The sequence below is a fragment of the Borostomias antarcticus genome (genome assembly GCF_949987555.1).
Source record: "Borostomias antarcticus genome assembly, chromosome: 10".
NCBI lineage: Eukaryota > Metazoa > Chordata > Actinopteri > Stomiiformes > Stomiidae > Borostomias > Borostomias antarcticus.
This window is the reverse complement of record NC_140243.1, coordinates 15,110,435-15,130,229: the sequence shown is the minus strand read 5'-3', so window position 1 is coordinate 15,130,229 and position 19,795 is coordinate 15,110,435. Positions and strand designations below refer to the sequence as shown.

The window sequence follows — 19,795 nt, the reverse complement described above, 5'->3', positions numbered from 1 at the left end:
TTTGAGACCACACACAGCATACAAATTAATGTGTACTTCTACGCGTGCAGTACAGCTTACTAAGTAAATTGATCCATTGTCATGCATTTCTTGATCCCCAAATGGCTCTGCCAAAAAAGTGGATGTGATCCGCCATCTAGTGGCAGATACACGTTTCACCCGGTTGTGGCTAGATGGGAAGCAGCTACGGCCTGTGTAGAAGGCTAGTGCAGAAACCGTTCAAAGCCTAGTCTCGCTCCAGACTCAAATATTACCACGACTATCTGAGTGGTGTAGCAACACTGTGTCTTGAGAAGGTAGGCCTGCAGGCAGATGCCTCTCAAATATTACGTTGAATTGCTTCGCTCCGCATAATCGCAGTGTTTCCCAAAGACTGGGTCGCGACCATGGATGTAGTCGCGACCCAAAGATGGGTCGCAGGAGATTTTGTTTGGGTCGCCAAATAAATTAGGAAAATATATCTGCAGTACCCCTTTCAGACACACGAGGGAGCACATTGATTTTCTAAACGGGATGTAACGCATCTGACCGGACTTATTCAAACACACCTAGTGGCACTCATTGATAACTTTGATCGCTATTATCCAACGGAGAGAATTAACATTTTGAATGACAAAAGGTGGGTTCAAAATCCCTTTGAATTTTAAAGCACAGAATCAGTGCTGGAACTGGAACTCCTGCTGAAGAAACAGAGCTGTTACAGCTGAGCAGCGATTGCACACTGAAAGGACGTTATGAACGCATGCCATTAGGTCCATCTTCATTTTGGATAAGCATCTTATCGGAATATCCAGTCCTAAGTAAGGCAAGCATTTTGCTACTCCTTCCTTTCACAACTACATACAAGTGTGAAGTGGGATTTTCTGTTCTCACAAAAATGAAGACAAAATACAAATGCAATACTAAAGCGCAAGCAGGCACATCTATCACATTAGCCTGGTAAACTGTCCTGGCCTACATGTGCAGTAGCCTACCTATCACATTAGCCAGGGTGTGCCTGTGGAATTTGAGGTGAAATATAGGCCTATCTGATGTGATAACAGTTGACTGATAATAGCACTTAAACACAATCCTACTGTATAATAAGTCTAATAATAGGCTAATAATAAGAATACAACTTGTTATGGTTTTGCCCACTGATGAGAGGAAATAAAAAATTAATTGTTAAATTTGCTTAAAAGCATTTTATGGTCTCAGTAACATGTAGTTTAATAGTGCTACTTTTTTCGATAACATAAAACAAAGCTAAAATGGCATGGGAAGTTCATTTTTGTGCAAATTCTGTCTTCTCACGATTTATAGACAAGCCTTATGTATTGATTGGGTCGTGATGATTTGTCATTTTTGAAAAGTGGGTCCCCAGAAAAAAAGTTTGTAATACACTGCTCTACAGCATGCAGTAACGTAGTTAGTGTAGGTTACGTAGGCCTAGTGTATCAGTGAAATAACTCTCATGCCATGGGTCTCAACATGGGTCTGGCGTTGAGACTAGTCAAAGCCCCCCCAACCCTAAATCTAACCCAACACTAAATGGCCTCTGCGTTTATGGGAACTAGCCTTTACCGTCCTTCTACATCGGCCGTAGCTGTACCCCATCTAGCCACCTCTAGCCTACCTCTAATAACGGATATTATGATTTTCTAAACAGTGGTCCCTCAAATGTATTGTAAATTCGCGACAGTAAACATAACGTTTTTTATTAGTTTATTACTTTCTGGAACAAAAATATTTTTTCGTTTTAGAGACATTCATACAATCGTATGGTTACAGATAGATGTCTGTCTTTTTCTTTTTCTTTCTTTTTTTTTTTTTTAAATCAAATTTGTTCCATAAAAATAATCCGCCCAGTGTGGCATATGAGCTTGTCAATTTGAATAATGGAACGTTCAAATTCAGCCTGTGGACGGGACTGTGGACGGGGTTTAAATGTAGACCTTTATTTTGAAGGTTACAGTGCCCTGAATGGACAGCCAGTATGGCAGCTAGCCAGAGACCCTCCTACTCTTCACATCCTGTAGTTGTTGACATGCAATTAAAATGCACAAAACTTCAAACTAGCACCATATGGCACTCCTCTACTATTGTGTTACATCAATAAAGAAAAGCGGTAGTAGCGTGAACTGATAGCCTAAGTGAAATGCTTTAGAAGGGATACTATACTGTAGTCTACAAACTGTAGTAATGATGCATCCGCTATGGTATGTTACTGGGCGTGGTTTTTAAGACGTGATGCAAGTGGATTGAATTTGAATGCATGTTAAACATTGCATTAAAATGCTTTAAGTCGGGTCTAGAAATACGAATTTGGTGCGAGCTTTGTTCCAAATACTATTTGTCAAGGAACAAATTATGGACGCAGATCTCGGTGAGTCTTCTTTTTATATCTGTGCTACACTGTCTCACAGACGAACTTTTGCATATCTTGGGTATGGGGCGTCACAATCTTGGGTTAAGACGAAGCAAGGCATATGTATACCCCTCAGAATGAATAGATCCGAAGGCTTGAAGAGTGATAAAAAACACAACTTACTCAGAATTAGCCTAATATATAATTCAAAAGATAGCCAAGAGTGCACACAAATGTAGTTATCATCAGAGTTGTACTTTGTGTAGCCTACTCTTTATTGTAGATGTGGCTGGATCAGTTACACTCTGAAGTCATATACTAACATGTAGGGTAAATACAGACAAAAATACAGATAAATCACATATGTGTTTGTACTACTAGTAGGCCTACTATATTATTACATAAAATAAGTTGTACAGGGCTAGGTCTCAGATCATATCAGTTATACAGTTTTAGACATGTTTGCTACAGTGGATAGGTTGATACTGTATGTAGGATAAAATAATCACAGAAACAGTCCAACAGCTTGTAAACAACATGATAATCTACGATAGGACCAGGATTGTGTAAAGCACTTGTGTGGGGAGCAAAATCTGTACATGGATTCCCAACAGGTAAACCTAATGTATGTAAATGTGGGCAAGTCAGAGGGGGAGAGTGTGATCAGTATCACACCTACACAGGACAACGAAGCACTGGTTTCTGCCATGTCTATGACAACATACAAGTATGTGTGTGTGTGTGTGTGTGTGTGTGTGTGTGTGTAACGGCTGATCATTCAGCTCAGTGTACAGGTTACTCCAAAACATTATTTACCATGACATCATGAGACAACACATCAATACAGATTCATAAAGCATTCAAACAAATCTCTTAGAACAAGATTCATTATACGTAGTATCAAAATAAACTGAGAATAAAAGAACATAATAACTCCTATGAAGTTCATGACAAATGCTTCTACACACACACTCACCCACTCCCTCAAAGGCTTAAAATGCCATTCATGGTCGAAGTACATCATCTTGTGCTAGCTTTGTTTAGAGGTGCAATGGCTGCAGGTACAAAAGTATTTCTGTATCATTTGTTCTCCACCTAGGGGCCCCCAAACCGACAACCGGAGTGAAAAAGCTGGAATTATTTATGTAAAGGATGGGAACAGAATAGAGCTTGCCTTGCCAGCTGTCCAAAGAACTGATAGGTTGCATTGAGACTCATTAACAAGCTTACTAGCCCACCTAACAATTTGGTTGAGATAGTTTTTGTTTTGCAGAGACAGGTTACCAAACCATGACGCAAGGAAGAGAGACTAGATTGATTCGATATGCGCCCTATAAAAGAGGGTCATCATAGTTTTATCAATGTGAAAATGAGACAGACAATATTGACACACAATACTGACACAACAGATACATATTGACACTTGTATTAATACATAATTTACAACAACAACAAAAATGACACAAAACACTATCACTATAATATACAAGAAAAATACATTATTTCATGTGTTGCCATTCCCTGGCCTCAAGCTCTAAACCTCCTGGTGTGAAAGCACGCACCCTACCGAAGGAGCTGTAGTTTCTGTTGCTCTGATCTCTCCTTGCACAATAGTAATACGTTGATACATCTCACGTCGGTACAGGTAGATACCTTATTATTTGTGTCAACATACTCTATCTGTGAGCAGTGGTGGGCGGTGGGAAGTATTATACAGTAACACCTATGTACTCGCAATGAAAAATAGAAAAGAAGAAAAGTAAGAGGTGAATGGGTGGCCGTGTTTGGGCGGCTACGTGGCGCCCCTGCGGGGGGGTGGTTTGGTGCTGGTGCACTCCGTCCTGTCTCCTCACACACCCCGTGTTCTAGCGCTGGCCCCACACAGGCCTGTGATTCGGATCCCCTCCAAAATTGAATAGGTTCTTCCTTGGTTCACGCTACACCCCTCCACCGAGTTTCCTGAGAATTGGTCTTGTAGTTTTGCGTAATCCGGTTAACAAGCAGACGGACAAACAAACAGGAACCAAACACACGGCCACACACAAAATATTGCATTGCCTCAACTCAACTCAACTCAAACTTTATTTATAAAGCACATTTCAAACAACCAAGGTTGACCAAAGTGCTGTACAGCTCCAGAGCAACAAAACACACAGCACGCAACAGAACTCTACAATACATCATACACAATAAGCAATATGAAATACTGTACAATACAGGGGCCATCAGGTCTCCAGCTCAACCTGAGATGAAGGCCTGGGAGAACAGGTGAGTCTTTAAAGAAGACTTAAAAATCTCTATGGTCTGGGCAGACCTAATGTGCCAGGGCAGACTGTTCCAGAGCCTGGGGGCCGCCGCCCCAAGGTCACCTCTAGTCTAGCTGGGGCATGAAAATGCAGGAGATCGTCAAGATACTGAGGTGCCTGTACTCAGCAAAAACAACTGGATGTGCAATAGAAAATATGCCTTTTCAGTAAAAATGCAATAACTAGGCTGCATCCTGTCTTTGGTTCCTATTGCTAAAGCTCTGGTTACAAATTGCACAAATTTGCCTTGGAAATGTATGTTTAGCCATTTGAATGGTACCCATTAAAGCAGGAAATGTGCTTATACTGTATATCAGTAAAATTGGTTTAGGGAGATGGCGGCCTCAGAAACGTGTGGCAGGGATTAAACACCATGACTGACTATAAGGGGTCGCCATCCTCCTCGGGAGGTGTAGATGATGCTCTTGTAAACAGCCTCAACGCTTTCGATGCACACTGAGACCAACAACGGCCAAACGGCCATCGCACCTGAGGCGGTGATAGGTGATAGACTTGATATCCAATAATGATGAGAGGGCCTACCTGGAGGAGGTGAGGCTCCTGTCCTGATCCAGTGGTGTCAGGAAAATGACCTCCATCTGAATGTCAGCAAGACTGAGGAGATGCTGGTGGACTTGGGAAGGAAGCAGGAGAGGAACTAAACCCCCCTAATCATCAACGGGACCCCTGTAGAGGGAGTGGACAGTTTCAAGAACCTTGGCATCCAGATCACCAAGGACCTGACATGGTCAGCACACATAGACACTGTGGTGAGGAAAGCACGTCAGAGAATGTACCACCTCAGACAACTGAGGAAATTCAGAGCGTCCCACCAGATTCGACAAGAGTTTCTACTGATGCATGATCGAGAGCATCCTGACTGGGAATATCACCACCTGGTACAGGAACAATAGTTCTCAGGATCGCAAGACAAGATCGGACCTTATAGAGAGTGATACGGTCAGCCAAACGTACCTTGGGGTGGCCACTCCCCCACCTGGAGGACAGCTGCACCAGAAGATGCAAGACCCCAGCCTCCCAGGCAAAGGACTGTTCTCTCTGCTTCGGTCGGAAAAGATACCGCACACACATGTGTGAACATGGAGAGACTCAGAAAGGGCTTCCATTGCCACTACATGTACAGTGCCATTATCTAGTATCTATTACCCCCCCCCCATCTTATCTCTATCTTTTACTCTATAGAGATGGTATTTCTTGAGTATTTGGTCATTTGTAAATTGAGAATTAGAGTTTATCTTCTGTATTGAGCATAATCTTGGAGCCGGCAGGCAGCAACATTTCACTGTGACTGTATACTGTATATTACGAATAAAAAAAATCTTGAATCTTCAGGTCGTGGTCTCAAGCCAGTGTGGGCAAGTGAGGGTGGAAGCTACTTACTGAGGAGTGAAACCTGTGACACACACACACACACACATACACACGTCGAAATTGAACAGTGGCGACAGAAGTCAAGAATGCCCAAATAAAAATGTAGAGATGGCGGAGCACCAGACTTCACCTGTCATATTTTAGTAGTGTCAGTAGTGGTGATAAAATAAAACAAAAAAAGATTCATCGGATGCTATTACTCGTTCAGTGAACACTGTATCTGGGTGCACAGAGTTGCTGGACCTCCTCATTTTGGAGCCCATTAAACTATTGTTTTGTAAAATAATGAAAACAATATTAAAATATATTAGAAATGATACAAATAGTATTGTATAGTAATCCTATAATAGTATACAACTGTAGAAATGAAGTAGGCCTAAATACAATAGCCAACTATCTGACACAAACATGTCCGCACGACTGCTTTTCAGTGTTCGTAGATGGTGTTCTTACCTACGAACAAATCCCAAATCAGAAAACATTGGTGAATGCCAGAACCTTCATGAAAATGGCAAAATGCGGTTAAAGAAGAAAATGCTTCGTAAGAACAGTTGGTGAATGAGGCCCAATGTTTGCTACCTTTGGACTTGGCAATCACCGAATAATACAGTTCTAGTTTCCGTTAAAGGGTGCAACTCCTAACAGTTTCATTAGTCTGCTGTACAAAGCACATTTGTTCATGGGAATGTTGTTTCTCTCATACAGGCGAGGGTTTGCGTATCACTGATGTCATCATCATGAGAGAGAATGATTGTGCTCTTTTCTGCTGATCCTCAGTCCCCTCGCTCCAGGGGTATATTTTGGGTGCATTGTCTGAGTTGTAATCAGCCCTGGTTTCCCCTTCTCTATGGCTCTCATTCTTACAGTCCGTCCATCTCAGACCAGACCTGAACTCGGGGGAAACCACCACTCATTGGTATATTTATATCCCCCATTACATATTGTGTATGGCAGCTGGAATATGTTTAGCTTTTACAACAGTGAGACTTTCTAGAAAGCATGTTGATGGAAAGCACCCTCAGGAATAAATCAGGTGCCAGGGGTACCAAATGACGCACAGAACTGATTAGGTCTTTTTGTTTCAGGGTCAACGTAAAAAAAGGTGTGTCTTTGTCCCGCTGATAATAATAACATTGGTATCAGCCTGCCATCGACACTAATTAGGATACTAGAAATGGTTCTCTGAGAGCACAGACCTCCACCCATGAATGCATTTAGTGGTTCTGTGCACATGCAGGTGCGTGCGAGCAGGACATGTTTGGTATTGCTGCATTTGTTAGGCCAACACACCACCAAAAACAATACCATCCACCTTGCGTTATTTCTGGGGCGGAGGTAAATGTTTGGTCAGCAGGTACAGTAGCATTGTCTAGTTTACTCTGGTGGCACGTTTGACTGTGGTGGTTTTTCTAGTTTAATACATGTATTTATTCAGCAGATCTTTCAATGCATTTACGTATGCCCCATTGCCATCCATTGTAGCCTAGAGAGAGCCTGCAGAAAAATCACAGACCACAAATAGAGTTAATCATCAAGTGGTGACACACCAAGTTATGTGGAATTAACAAGGCATATTTCGCAAGACCTAAACTGTAGTTGTTCATTTGAAAAGGTTTGTTTGCTGTATAGAGCCAGCAGTTGGCCACACCCATGTGCAATCAGAGGTTAAACGTGACCTCTAGGATCCATTGTGTGAACATAGCCACATCCTAGCACCCTCCCAAAGAATGCCTGTTCCCTGTAGGAGAGAGAAAATCTTTCCAGCGCTTTATGAATTGGGGTGTGGGGAGGGAATTAGCCATCTATTGGTAGTTATGGTTGGAAAACAAATTTTGGTTGAATCTATGCAGAATGAATGGAAAAAATAGTTGAATGATGAGCTCTGTGGTATGATTCATATCTGTTATGATGTCCTTTTATCTCAGGAACGTTTGATCCCAACATTCCAGAAGAGGGTCCTACAGCTCCCCCTCCTGGCTGGCTGGACAACGTGACAGGATATGAGGCGCCTAAAGGAGATGGTGAGTCAGGCTGGGTGCATCCCAAAACTTTATCCTATGTGCACCTGTTGATGACCTCATCAGCGATTGTGATGACAGCAAATCTGAGCTCTAAAGAGGGAGACATTTTTCTTTCAACACCCAATTAGTTTGACCCCATATTGAAATACAGCATGATTGCAGCTGAAACATGTATCATATATGGAATAAAATATAAAGCTGTATACTATTTAGCCCCTTTCGGTCCTGTAGACGGCCAACAGCGTTGGACGAGCTACCGCTCTCTGTTACTGCAGTCCCTCATCTCACCATAGAAAAAAGGGTAAATCAAATATCGTGGCCTAGTCAGCAGCGAAAAGCTTGTTGAATAAGTGTTGCAGAGAAATTTCAAAGGTACTCACAGTTGCATGAAGGTTTCAGGAACATGGTGGGTGGTTTTGAAAGCTTGGCGTTGCTAATAAACATTTTTAATACTTTTCTGAAAAACTCGTCAACTTTTGTGTACAGAAAAAATGTCCGGTCTTCTTCTTCGTTTGTGCCGTGGGAGGCCAATCACAGCGCTCGCTATGGCATACAAACGCAGAAGAAGATGGTTCACTGCTTCTGCCAAAGTCAATGATTTTTTTTTCAGAAAATTCTTAAAAAAATGTATTAGCTTGGGTTTTGGTCTGAAAAATACTTACACGTGTGTATCACCCGTGTTTGCATCCTTCAGGAGGTGTTTGAAGGTACATTTTGTCACCTCCACCAGTATTGGGACAGCAAGTGCTATGAATATGCAAAACGACTATCATGCATATTAATTCGGTAGCGAACCAAGGGAGGAGACATTTTTGGACAAATGGGACATACCGATAATCTCTCATTCCTTCCTCCCTTACATCCTCCCTCTCTCAAGTGATAACTGAGCGTCCTCTCCTCCCCCTCAGACGGCGCTGGCCAGCTGTACCCGCCTCCTCCTGCCTACAACCCCCAGCCTGAGTATGACAAGAATGCCTCCGTTCCCAAAATCAGGTCAGACCCACAGCGTGCAGTTAGATGTAGCACAGACAGATGCAGTTTAATCAGGGTTGGGATCAGACCCATTTAAATAAGTCACATGACATTCAAATCGATCCTGCTTGAAGTATTTGTCCTCAGGTCTAGTTCAGTGTGAAACACGGTGCTTGTGTCTCCCAGAGTCCCCACTGTGTCAGAGGATGTAGCCAGAGAAGCCCTGCTCAAGTTTGTTGGCTCCAAGTGGACCTACAGCAGCAAGCCTGCCAAGAACCTGGTCTTCAAACAAATGAAGCCTCTCACCGTCTACAGGGTATGTAGTCAACCACACCACTGACCCTCAAAGATCCACATGCAGAACGTGCAAGCAGAACGATTTTGCTCTAATCAAAATCGCACTGTTTAGGAGAGTAGCCTGGTTCTCCAGTGTAATTTAGTTCTAATGTCAACTCTTTTTTTTTTTGCAGTACCGGTTGGAGACGTACACTGAGACCAGAGTCAGTGCCTGGGACTGTGAGCCATTTTCTGGTGGTACGTTACACCTGGCTGCATGCACTGCATAGGGCATGTAATGGCAAAAATCACTCCCTATTGTTTTTCCATTTCCATGGAGGCAGGTGTATCTGCCTGACTCGCAGCCATCATATCAGCCATCATAATCCCAAAAAGAAATCCAAGTCCAAGCTGTTTCTTACAATTAATTTGGGATTTATTTACAAAAATAAAATAAACAAACAAATTAGATTTTCAGAATGGGCTCAGGGCTGTGGCTGAGGTCAATGACGGTATCGCCACACCCGCCTTTCCCCCTCATGTGCAGTGCACCCCAATTTATCAATGGCAGGCATCTTCATCACCTGTAGGTGGCGACACTGGACAAAACATTAAACACAAGACAAACAAATTCAGCTCCTACAGGGCATTTTCCGTTGTTATTGAATAGACAAATTCTAATTCTATTTTATTCTATTCTACCGGCTGTCTCTTCCAGCTCAGTATGTGGACGGACCTCAGTACGGCATGAGCCCACCTCCTTGGGACATTCCCGTGGGGATGCCACAGAGATACACCGACGTGGTTCAGAAGATCCGCGTGCCACACTCCTCTGTGGTAAAGGTACAGATGCTTCACAGCCTCTGGAGAGAAAGCTCTCGCCTGTGACACGGACAGTCTTGCTTCTTAATTGAACATGATGTATTTGAATGAATGAAACTGTAACAGCAGTACAGCTTGAACCCTTCAAATGATCTCATTTGAATCAAGTGGCTGTGTGACAGAACAGTTTTTGATGGCGTGTGTGCGTGCGTGTGTGTGTGTGTGTGTGTGTGTGTGCTTGCGTGTGTGTGTGTGCGCGTGTGTGATTTGTTTCAGCCATGCCATCGATGCCACGGCTGTGGCCAAGTGAGGTGTAGCTCCTGCCATGGGATAGGGGTTGTGAGTGACACTTCATCCCTTTTGTTACATTATATCTTCCCTCTCACCCTCTCTCTCAATTCAATTTCAATTAAATTCTCTCTCTCTCGCATATATACAAACACTCTCTCTGGCTCACACCCCGCACACACTAAATTCAATTCAATAAATCTTTATTGTCCCTAGAGGTCAAATTAGGTGCAGCTTAAAACATAAACTTTACAAACACTCACAAAACACATACCACTATACACAAACAAATAAGAACATTAACAAAGTCCATGTGTAAAAGAAAGTGCAAGTAATACCCAAGTCCATCCCTAAAGGTGGCTTTGTCACCAATCCTGTTTGTGATTTTCATGGACAGGATATCGAGGCGTAGTCGTGGGGAGGTGGGTTTGCAGTTCGGTGAGCCGGGGATCACGTCGCTGCTATTTGCAGATGATGTGGTCCTGATGGCATCATCTGCCTGCGACCTCCAGCACTGTCTGGATAGGTTCGCAACTGAGTGTGAAGCGGCTGGGATGAGAATCAGCACTTCTAAATCTGAGGCCATGGTTCTCAGCAGGAAACCGGTGGTCTGTCCGCTCCGAGTAGGAAATGAGTCCTTACCCCAAGTGAAGGAGTTCAAGTATCTGGGGGTCTTGTTCACAAGTGAGGGAACCATGGAGAGGGAGTTTGGCCGGAGAATCTGAGCAGCTGGTGCGGTTCTGCAGTCGCTTTACCGCACTGTTGTGACGAAAAGAGAGCTGAGCCAAAAGGCAAAGCTTTCGATCTACCGGTCTATCTTCGTCCCCACCCTCACCTATGGTCATGAAGGATGGCTCATGACCGAAAGAACGAGATCACCGATACAAGCGGCCGAAATTAGTTTTCTCCGGAGGGTGGCTGGGGTCTCCCTGAGAGATCGGGTGAGAAGTTCAGTCATCCGGGAGAGACTCGGAGTAGAGCCGCTGCTTCTTTGCGTCGAAAGGAGCCAGTTGAGGTGGTTCGGGCATCTAGTGAGGAGGCCTCCTGGGCGCCTGTTCCAGGCATGGGGTAGACCCAGGACCAGGTGGCAGGACTACATCTCCGCACTGGCCTGGGAGCGGCTGAAGATTCCCCAGGCAGAGCTGGTTGATGCTGCCAGGGAAAGAGATGTCTGGGGCCCCCTGCTGTAACTGCTGCCTCCGCGACCCGACCCTGGATAAGCGGATGAAGATGGATGGATGGATCCCTAAAGGTGGCCTATATAATTACTTGTTAATGGCAGAAATTGCCTTGGGTATAAAAAAGTGTTGGGCCCTGGAGCTCCTGAGCCTAGGGATCCTGTACCCCTGCCCAGAGGGCAGAAGATGGAACTCCTGGTTAGAACTCTCTCTCAAACATAATATATACAATCTCTCTCTCTCTCTCTCTCTCTCTCTCTCTCTCTCTCTCTCTCTCTCTCTCTCTCTCTCTCATACATACAAACACCTCTCTCTCTCATACATACAAACACTCTCCTCCCCCTCCCTGATACATATAGTACTCTCTCTATCTCTCTCTTCCCCCCCTCCCTCATACATACGTACAAACACTCTGCCCCACACCCCACTGTCCCCCCCCCCCCTCTCTCTCTCTCTCTCCATAGTTCTGTCTTGTTCTCTCTTCTACTCATTGACTCTTCTTCTTTATCCCCTCCCTCTATTTTTCTGTCTGCTTTCTCTAGCAATAAGAAAGGAGAGGTGGATGGAGATATTTTTGTTGATTTTCAGTATCCTTGAGCTTTAGAAAGGAAATCCAATGCATTATTATTATTATTATTATTATTATTATTATTATTATTATTATTATTATAGACATGGATATGCCTCAAGTGTCTGACTGTCTCGTAGAAACGTTGTGTGTTCTGCCATGGCCATGGCATCTCCAGGAACCAACGCTGCATCAGCTGTCACGGGATGGGCAGAAAAAGGTGAGAGTACTTACCTGTGCTCTCTCTCTCTCTGTCTCTCTCTCTCTCTCTCTCTCTCTCTCTCTCTCTCTCTCTCCCTAGATTACCTTCACATCTCGGGTTCATATCTCTGTACAGGGAGACTTGGGCCTCAAATTAGGAACCAGAGCGTCTCTTGGATAGGTTAACTTACCAATAGGTGCTTCCCCAATACCTACAGCATGTGGGGCACCACAAAGATGTGATGGTCGCGATCACGGTCAAACATTATTGGATATAAGAAAGCGCTATAGACATGATGGTAAACCTTTGGTATTTCACTCAAGCAAAATATTCTCAGATATCGGTATAGATGATTCCATTATAGGGGTGGAATGACTGGATGAAGCAGTGGCCTTTCCCAAGCCAATCAACTGTGCCACAGTATAAAAACTGTGTGAAGTACAAGACCACAAATTACAGAGCCAAATCATGATGTGAAATATTAGAGTCGCTTGAGAGGAGATGGCTGTTAGTAATTCATGAAATTATCTTTCCTACAGAAAGATGTGGTGGTATGTTTTTTGTAATTAAAGTATTATCTGAATTGAATGCATTTTGTTTTGTTGGCTGGTAGGCCAGAAATTAAAATGATGGCAATTGATATAAGCCATGTTTAGCCAAGGTTGGCAAACGAGACTCAATGTAAAAAAGTTTTTCTAAGGACTGTATTGCAGTGCTCCCCCTGAACTTGAATTTCGAGACATCTATTTATTTTGTTTTCACTTTTCAGAGTGACTTTTTCTTTGACGACAACTCTTGCATGCCAGAAGCTTAATTTTATATTTTTGGGAAATCATAACAACAATGGTCAAAGTGCCCAATGCAAATGTTCTCAGGGATAATTTATTTCATTTATTTATGTATTTATTTTCCCGCACCCCAAGTGAAAAGATAGCTATTTAGTTCCTCCTCCATGTTAGCAAGAAAGGATGAGCGTTTCCTCCCAGCACTCCCATAAACAGCTCCACTTACTTTGAGGCAAACTTTGCACGATCCTGGAAAACGTACCTTTAGGTGGCACAAAATTCCAAACTGCCTATTGAGCTCGTCTTTGCCGACAATGCGAGTGGTTCTGCGCTGCCATCCCAGTGCTTGTACCCTTCTCCCCTGCTGTGTGGGTAGTGACCACGCCTAGCCTGCTGTCTTCCCAGGTGCATCCATTGTCATGGAACAGGCCACAAGACATGCCCCTCCTGCAATGGCAACAGGAACCTCCTCCACTTCATCCAGCTGACTGTGACGTGGTACAGTGTGCTCTTTTCACTTCTATCTGATTTGTTCCCGTGGGAGATTTGTAGTAGCCAGCATGGCCTGACAAGCTCACACAACAGAACAAAAGTGAAACATTCAAACCTCACAAAAAATACACACTCACAAGTCACCTACACACTCAATCACAATAGCAAAATGTACTGTGCCCCAGTATTGTTTGGTGTGTTTGATTTTCCCACGTTCTGCTTCTCACTAACCAATAGCCATCCTGTTCTCTATCCTTCTCCACAGGAAGAACAATGTGTTTCAGTTCATACCTGACGGAATACCCGAGTTCCCTCTCAAGAAGTTGGAGACGGTGACTGCAGACCCTTTCTTCGTGGATGAGAACCTTCTGGTAAAGACAGGTCTTCTCTTCTCGTCTCCTCTCTTAAGCTGTACGCACACAGGCTTGGATTCACCAGAGCAAGACGTCACATAAATGGTCAATGGACAATGGTCATTTCAATGTTTGTCAAGACAAAAATAAATAACTCAATATAGCCTTTATTGTCTTACAAAATCATATGCAACTTTTTATGAACCATAGATCCTCATATCCTTGCCTGTAGAGTGCCTAATGTTAGCTAGAAGTGGGACATTGCTTGTATCAGTTGCTAGGGGAAACCACAGGGACTCTTAGTACAGTAAAAATTTGAACCACGTAGCTTTCCTTTAGCAGTTGTGAGCCTTTTGGATATATTTTCACTGTATATCTCAGTTCAAATCAGTGTGTGCTGAATTGAAATCGATCCCGGTGCTGCCGGGTTCTTGCGGAAAGACGCCAGTAATGAGCCTCCATAGAAAACAATGGGAGCTTAATAATAAGCGTAAACATATATATATTTTTTTTTAAGACGGTTGAGTGCAACTGCCTTTATCCTCTCCTCTCTATATTCTACTCTGGTGAGTATAAATGGCCAGTACTACCACTGCTCCTCTCCTCCAGGCGTACTCCATCAGTACTACAGTAGCACTGCTCCTCTCCTCCAGGTCTTCCCCATCAGTACTACAGTAGCACTGCTCCTCTCCTCCAGGTCTACCCCATCAGTACTACAGTAGCACTGCTCCTCTCCTCCAGGTCTACCCCATCAGTACTACAGTAGCACTGCTCCTCTCCTCCAGGTCTACCCCATCAGTACTACAGTAGCACTGCTCCTCTCCTCCAGGTCTACCCCATCAGTACTACAGTAGCACTGCTCCTCTCCTCCAGGTCTACCCCATCAGTACTACAGTAGCACTGCTCCTCTCCTCCAGGTCTACCCCATCAGTACTACAGTAGCACTGCTCCTCTCCTCCAGGTCTACCCCATCAGTACTACAGTAGCACTGCTCCTCTCCTCCAGGTCTACCCCATCAGTACTACAGTAGCACTGCTCCTCTCCTCCAGGTCTACCCCATCAGTACTACAGTAGCACTGCTCCTCTCCTCCAGGTCTACCCCATCAGTACTACAGTAGCACTGCTCCTCTCCTCCAGGTCTACCCCATCAGTACTACAGTAGCACTGCTCCTCTCCTCCAGGTCTACCCCATCAGTACTACAGTAGCACTGCTCCTCTCCTCCAGGTCTTCCCCATCAGTACTACAGTAGCACTGCTCCTCTCCTCCAGGTCTACCCCATCAGTACTACAGTAGCACTGCTCCTCTCCTCCAGGTCTACCCCATCAGTACTACAGTAGCACTGCTCCTCTCCTCCAGGTCTACCCCATCAGTACTACAGTAGCACTGCTCCTCTCCTCCAGGTCTACCCCATCAGTACTACAGTAGCACTGCTCCTCTCCTCCAGGTCTACCCCATCAGTACTACAGTAGCACTGCTCCTCTCCTCCAGGTCTACCCCATCAGTACTACAGTAGCACTGCTCCTCTCCTCCAGGTCTACCCCATCGTGGGCTTCCCGGACCAGGACATCTGTGAGCAGTCCAGGAGAGCAATCCAGGAACACTTCAGCAAGTTCTCCCCTATCAGCCGCATCCTGCAGCAGGTCAGACTCACCTTCTACCACACACACACACACACACACACACACACACACACACACACACACACACACACACACACATACACACACACACAGACAAACATACACTCACACACTCTCTCACACACACACACACACACACACACACACACACACACACACACACTCACTCTCTCTATACTATAAACCCCCCATACAGTACCACTCACATTTACACACACACACACTCTCTCTCTCTCTCCCCAACTATACACCCCCTCATACACACTATCCACTTCACATACTATCCATCAACTACTCACATTCACACACACACACACACACACACACACACACACACACACACGCACTCTCTTCTCTCTCTCTCTCCCCCCTCTATACACACTTTTCCCCTCATACACACTATCCATCTACCACTCACCTCTTTCTCCCATTCACACTCTCAGGGATTCATACGTAGCTTTGCCTTGAATGACCAGTAGATGTCAGTGCTGACAATGATAGAGGAGAACCTCTCACCCTAGAACAGATCAAGTTCCCAGGCTCGCCTCTCCATTCCCATAGACCCTTGTGTTGGTCTAAGAGAAATGGATTAGCAGGCTACAACAGGCTGGACAGTGAAAATTCCACCCAGCCTATCATAGCCACAACAATACTGTTCACACCTACTTAGTAGATTGACAGAACTCCAGGTGCATAGGTGCTTTTGGAGAGGGTGTGGAAATATAGAGGCTTGGTAGAGAACGACTGGTAATACTGAAGAATAGTGTGTTACTGTATGTCATGTTTGTTTGTCGTTTTCTTCTTTCAGCGTCAAAGCATTGAGATGGTTCCTCTAACCCATGCCTTCTATACCTACAAAGGAAAAGACTACGACTACTTTGTTTATGGTCTAGAAAACAAGGTTTTCACCCCTAAGTATCCCTCCGCATGTAGCATTATGTAAATGTTAACATTTCATGTGTTTTATACAGAATGTAAGCATAGTCCTTCACTTCATAATGATATTATTATCCTAGTATGTATTCACAGCATTGTACTTAATTGTATTGTCCCTGTATTGTATTTGTACTTAATTAATTTGATAATCATTTAATCACAAATTGAGAAGTAATGGTAACTGATTATAGATATATCAGAATGTTCCCTTTTCATAAAGAGAAGATGTAATGTATTATTCCAGTATAAGACTTCATACTATTGGCTGCTACAGTAGGTGTGCATTCATTCTTAGTAATTGCACACATCTGGATGTGGTTCAGGCTGTTCGTATGCTCTCTGAGCCTTTGTATTATCTTGCATCTACTGTACGTATATGTGGCTCAAAGTACTGTGTATGGTAATCTATACACAACATTTGCTATAATCACTTTTTCAATAAAGGTATTTTTATGAATTATGTATGAATGCATGTCTGTGGTCATCGCCTCTGGAACAGCCTGCCAGAGGATCTGAGGGAACCACAATCTTACACACTTTCAAACACAACCTCAAGATATACCGTTTTCATCTTACCTTATTTGAATCTACCCCCTGCTCCGCCATGTTTCATATCGTATATGTTTACTACAGTATATTGCTATCTTGTTTTTGTTTTATTTCATTGTATTGTTACCTCCGCCCCAGCGACAGTGCAGGGTGAGCTCATTTTTTCGGTGATGTGTGCATTTCTTTGTTTGTTTGTTAGCAGGATCACGCAAAACCTACCAGACCAATTTTCACAAAACCCAGTGGAAGCATGTGTGAAGCATGGGCCAAGTTAGGAGCTGATCCGAATCACAGGGCAGGTCCACGAGCCATTTACTGATTTCTCCATTCACCTCCATTCATTTTTTGAATTAGGATTACGCAAAAACTACCAGACCGATTTTCATGAAATTCGGTGGAGGGGTGTAGGTAGCATGAGCCAACTTAGATTCTTTTTTTTTTTAATAGATCCAAATCATGGGGCGGGTCCACAAGCCATTTCTTGATTTGTTAGTTGTTAGCAGGATTACACAAAAACTACCAGACCAATTTTTATGATACTCGGTGAAGGGGTGTAGCATGGGCCAACTTAGAATCCATTCAATTTTGGAGTGGATCCACATCATGCGGCTGGTCTATGAGCCACCCAAACACGGCAGACCATTCACCTCCATTCATTTTTTAGACCAGGTTTACCCTCTGAGCATCATTTCTAGTTGTATTTTCATTGTATTGTTGTATTTTGATAAATCAAAGAGGGAGGAGAGACACATCACACCTACCTCTCCCTTCCACACTCTATAAGCTACAGCGATAGAACAGTTTGAGTGTGGGAGGGAGAGGCAGGTGTGGTGTGTCTCTCCTCCCTCTTCGCTTTGATCTGATCTGCTCATGTTGTATTACTTCATTAGGTCGTCCTCAGATGAGCTTGACAGCAAAGTCTCCAATCATCTCGGTCGTCCTAACATCCAGCCAGTTCCGCAGAACTCTCCACTCCTGCGTCCCTCCTCAGTACATCAACATTACTTACTGCTAGAAATGTGCTATGTTATTGCCTGTAAAAGGACTTGAGAAAGTGTGCTTATCTCATAGAGAACCAAATGAGTATGGGTAGTAGCCTATTGGTCTTTGACAGTGCAATAAAGTCGGTCACAACCGGCCACACTTCTCAGAAGCTCTAAACAAAAACATCTTGACATGCGGGTATTGAGGGATTTGGAACATTGTAGAGCGTTCCAGCCACAGAGACAGAGAGAGAGAGAGAGAGAGAGAGAGAGATGCTAAATGCTAAATGCCCACCGTGACCGTCACAGCAGAACGGAGAGTGGAGCTAAAATAGTCAGAGAACAAATGTGGGGTTCAAACAGCCGTGTCCCACTGCAGCCTGGCATGTGAGGCCTGGGCAGCATCACCAGGGGCTTTCTGATCACGCCTTCCCTGATGAGGGGAAAGTCCTGCAGTTAAAATACATTATTTCAGTTCTTCCTTAAAATATAGTTCCTTGTATTATAGTGAATGCCAAGGCGTAGGTCTGTTTCAGTGCTCTCTAGTCCATCTATAAATGGATATTGAAGCAATTCAGATGTTTAAGTCTAAAAATAACAAACTTGAATTCATGAAACATAATGAAAGATAAATAAATATCTATAAGAATCTTATTTTCTTAAAAATAGCTGATTACTGGACCTTCAGTGATTTATCTTCTGTCACTTCCAGTAAAACATTTTTTTTTTTGCGCGTGTGGTTTCTCTGCTCTCTCTGTCCACTAATGTATTCTGCACTTGTTGTGGCCCAGTGTTGAATGACAGCAAGGTTTAGTGCCCTGCCCTGAGGCCAATTTACAACATCTGGTCGGGTAGCCAGGCTCCTCAGTCAGGGGACCCCATTGGTCCAGAGAATGGGCATTATAATTTGAGGCTGGAGAGCCAGACATGACGATGGCCATTGGCCTCAGTCACTGGAACGTAAGACACGGTGACCTCACTACCGCCACCCCCCTCCCGCCCTCCTACCTTCACATGTGAACCATACCTAACCATACAAACACAACTCTACTAATGTCATCTCGATTAAAGGAGCAGGGAAGAGAAACATAAGATAATGTAATGAAGGTGGTTTGAGACCTGAAGACTGAAGACAAATGTATAGGCTTTAGCTTCGCGTGCTCCAGTGAACTGGTGGTTTGCCGGAGACTCAGGCTAAAACCTGCTGGTCACATTGGTGCTGTGCCCTGTGTACAGTCTGTCTTAGCGAGGAGGAGGAGGTCAAAGAGGGTTGGAGTATTGAAATAGGTTGCATTGAACTTAAGCATTGGCGTGAAATATTGGTCCCCTGCCGCCTCTTTACATGTGGACACCTGAAAGGTGGGGGTGAAACTTTGGTTTGGTTCACTGGGGGTGAAACTTTGATGGATTCAGTATTGTACATATAGACAAAGCAAACACACGAGACATTCACTGTTTTATTCAATCAAATCTGATGTTAAAAGTGTTCCAGTGCTTTTCCAAAAACTTGCACAATGCAGTACATTCCTAGTGGTTGATATACAGTGCAACAGTAGTACCAGGATATTAATGGCTGTATAGGGCCCCTCATTTATTCAGATTCCCTTCAAAACTCCGGGAAAGCCCGTGGCCCTACAGTAGGCCTACATCTGTATTAGACCTAGCAATGGAATACCTGGTCCAT

The 19,795-nt window shown here is 43.9% G+C and overlaps 1 protein-coding gene across 1 annotated transcript; it reads left to right on the top strand.

The window, feature by feature from the left end:
• Positions 1-2,226: 2,226 nt before the first annotated feature.
• Positions 2,227-16,586, top strand: LOC311314188 (protein SSUH2 homolog; the record flags this gene model as incomplete). Its single annotated transcript, XM_084444524.1, has 12 exons — positions 2,227-2,365; positions 7,971-8,066; positions 8,975-9,059; positions 9,225-9,354; positions 9,509-9,569; positions 10,033-10,157; positions 10,413-10,475; positions 12,311-12,390; positions 13,563-13,655; positions 13,915-14,020; positions 15,536-15,643; positions 16,452-16,586. The coding sequence occupies exons 1-12, from the start codon at positions 2,350-2,352 to the stop codon at positions 16,584-16,586; spliced, it is 1,098 nt and encodes a 365-aa protein (XP_084300650.1). The 5' UTR covers positions 2,227-2,349.
• Between the last annotated feature and the right edge of the window lie 3,209 nt (positions 16,587-19,795).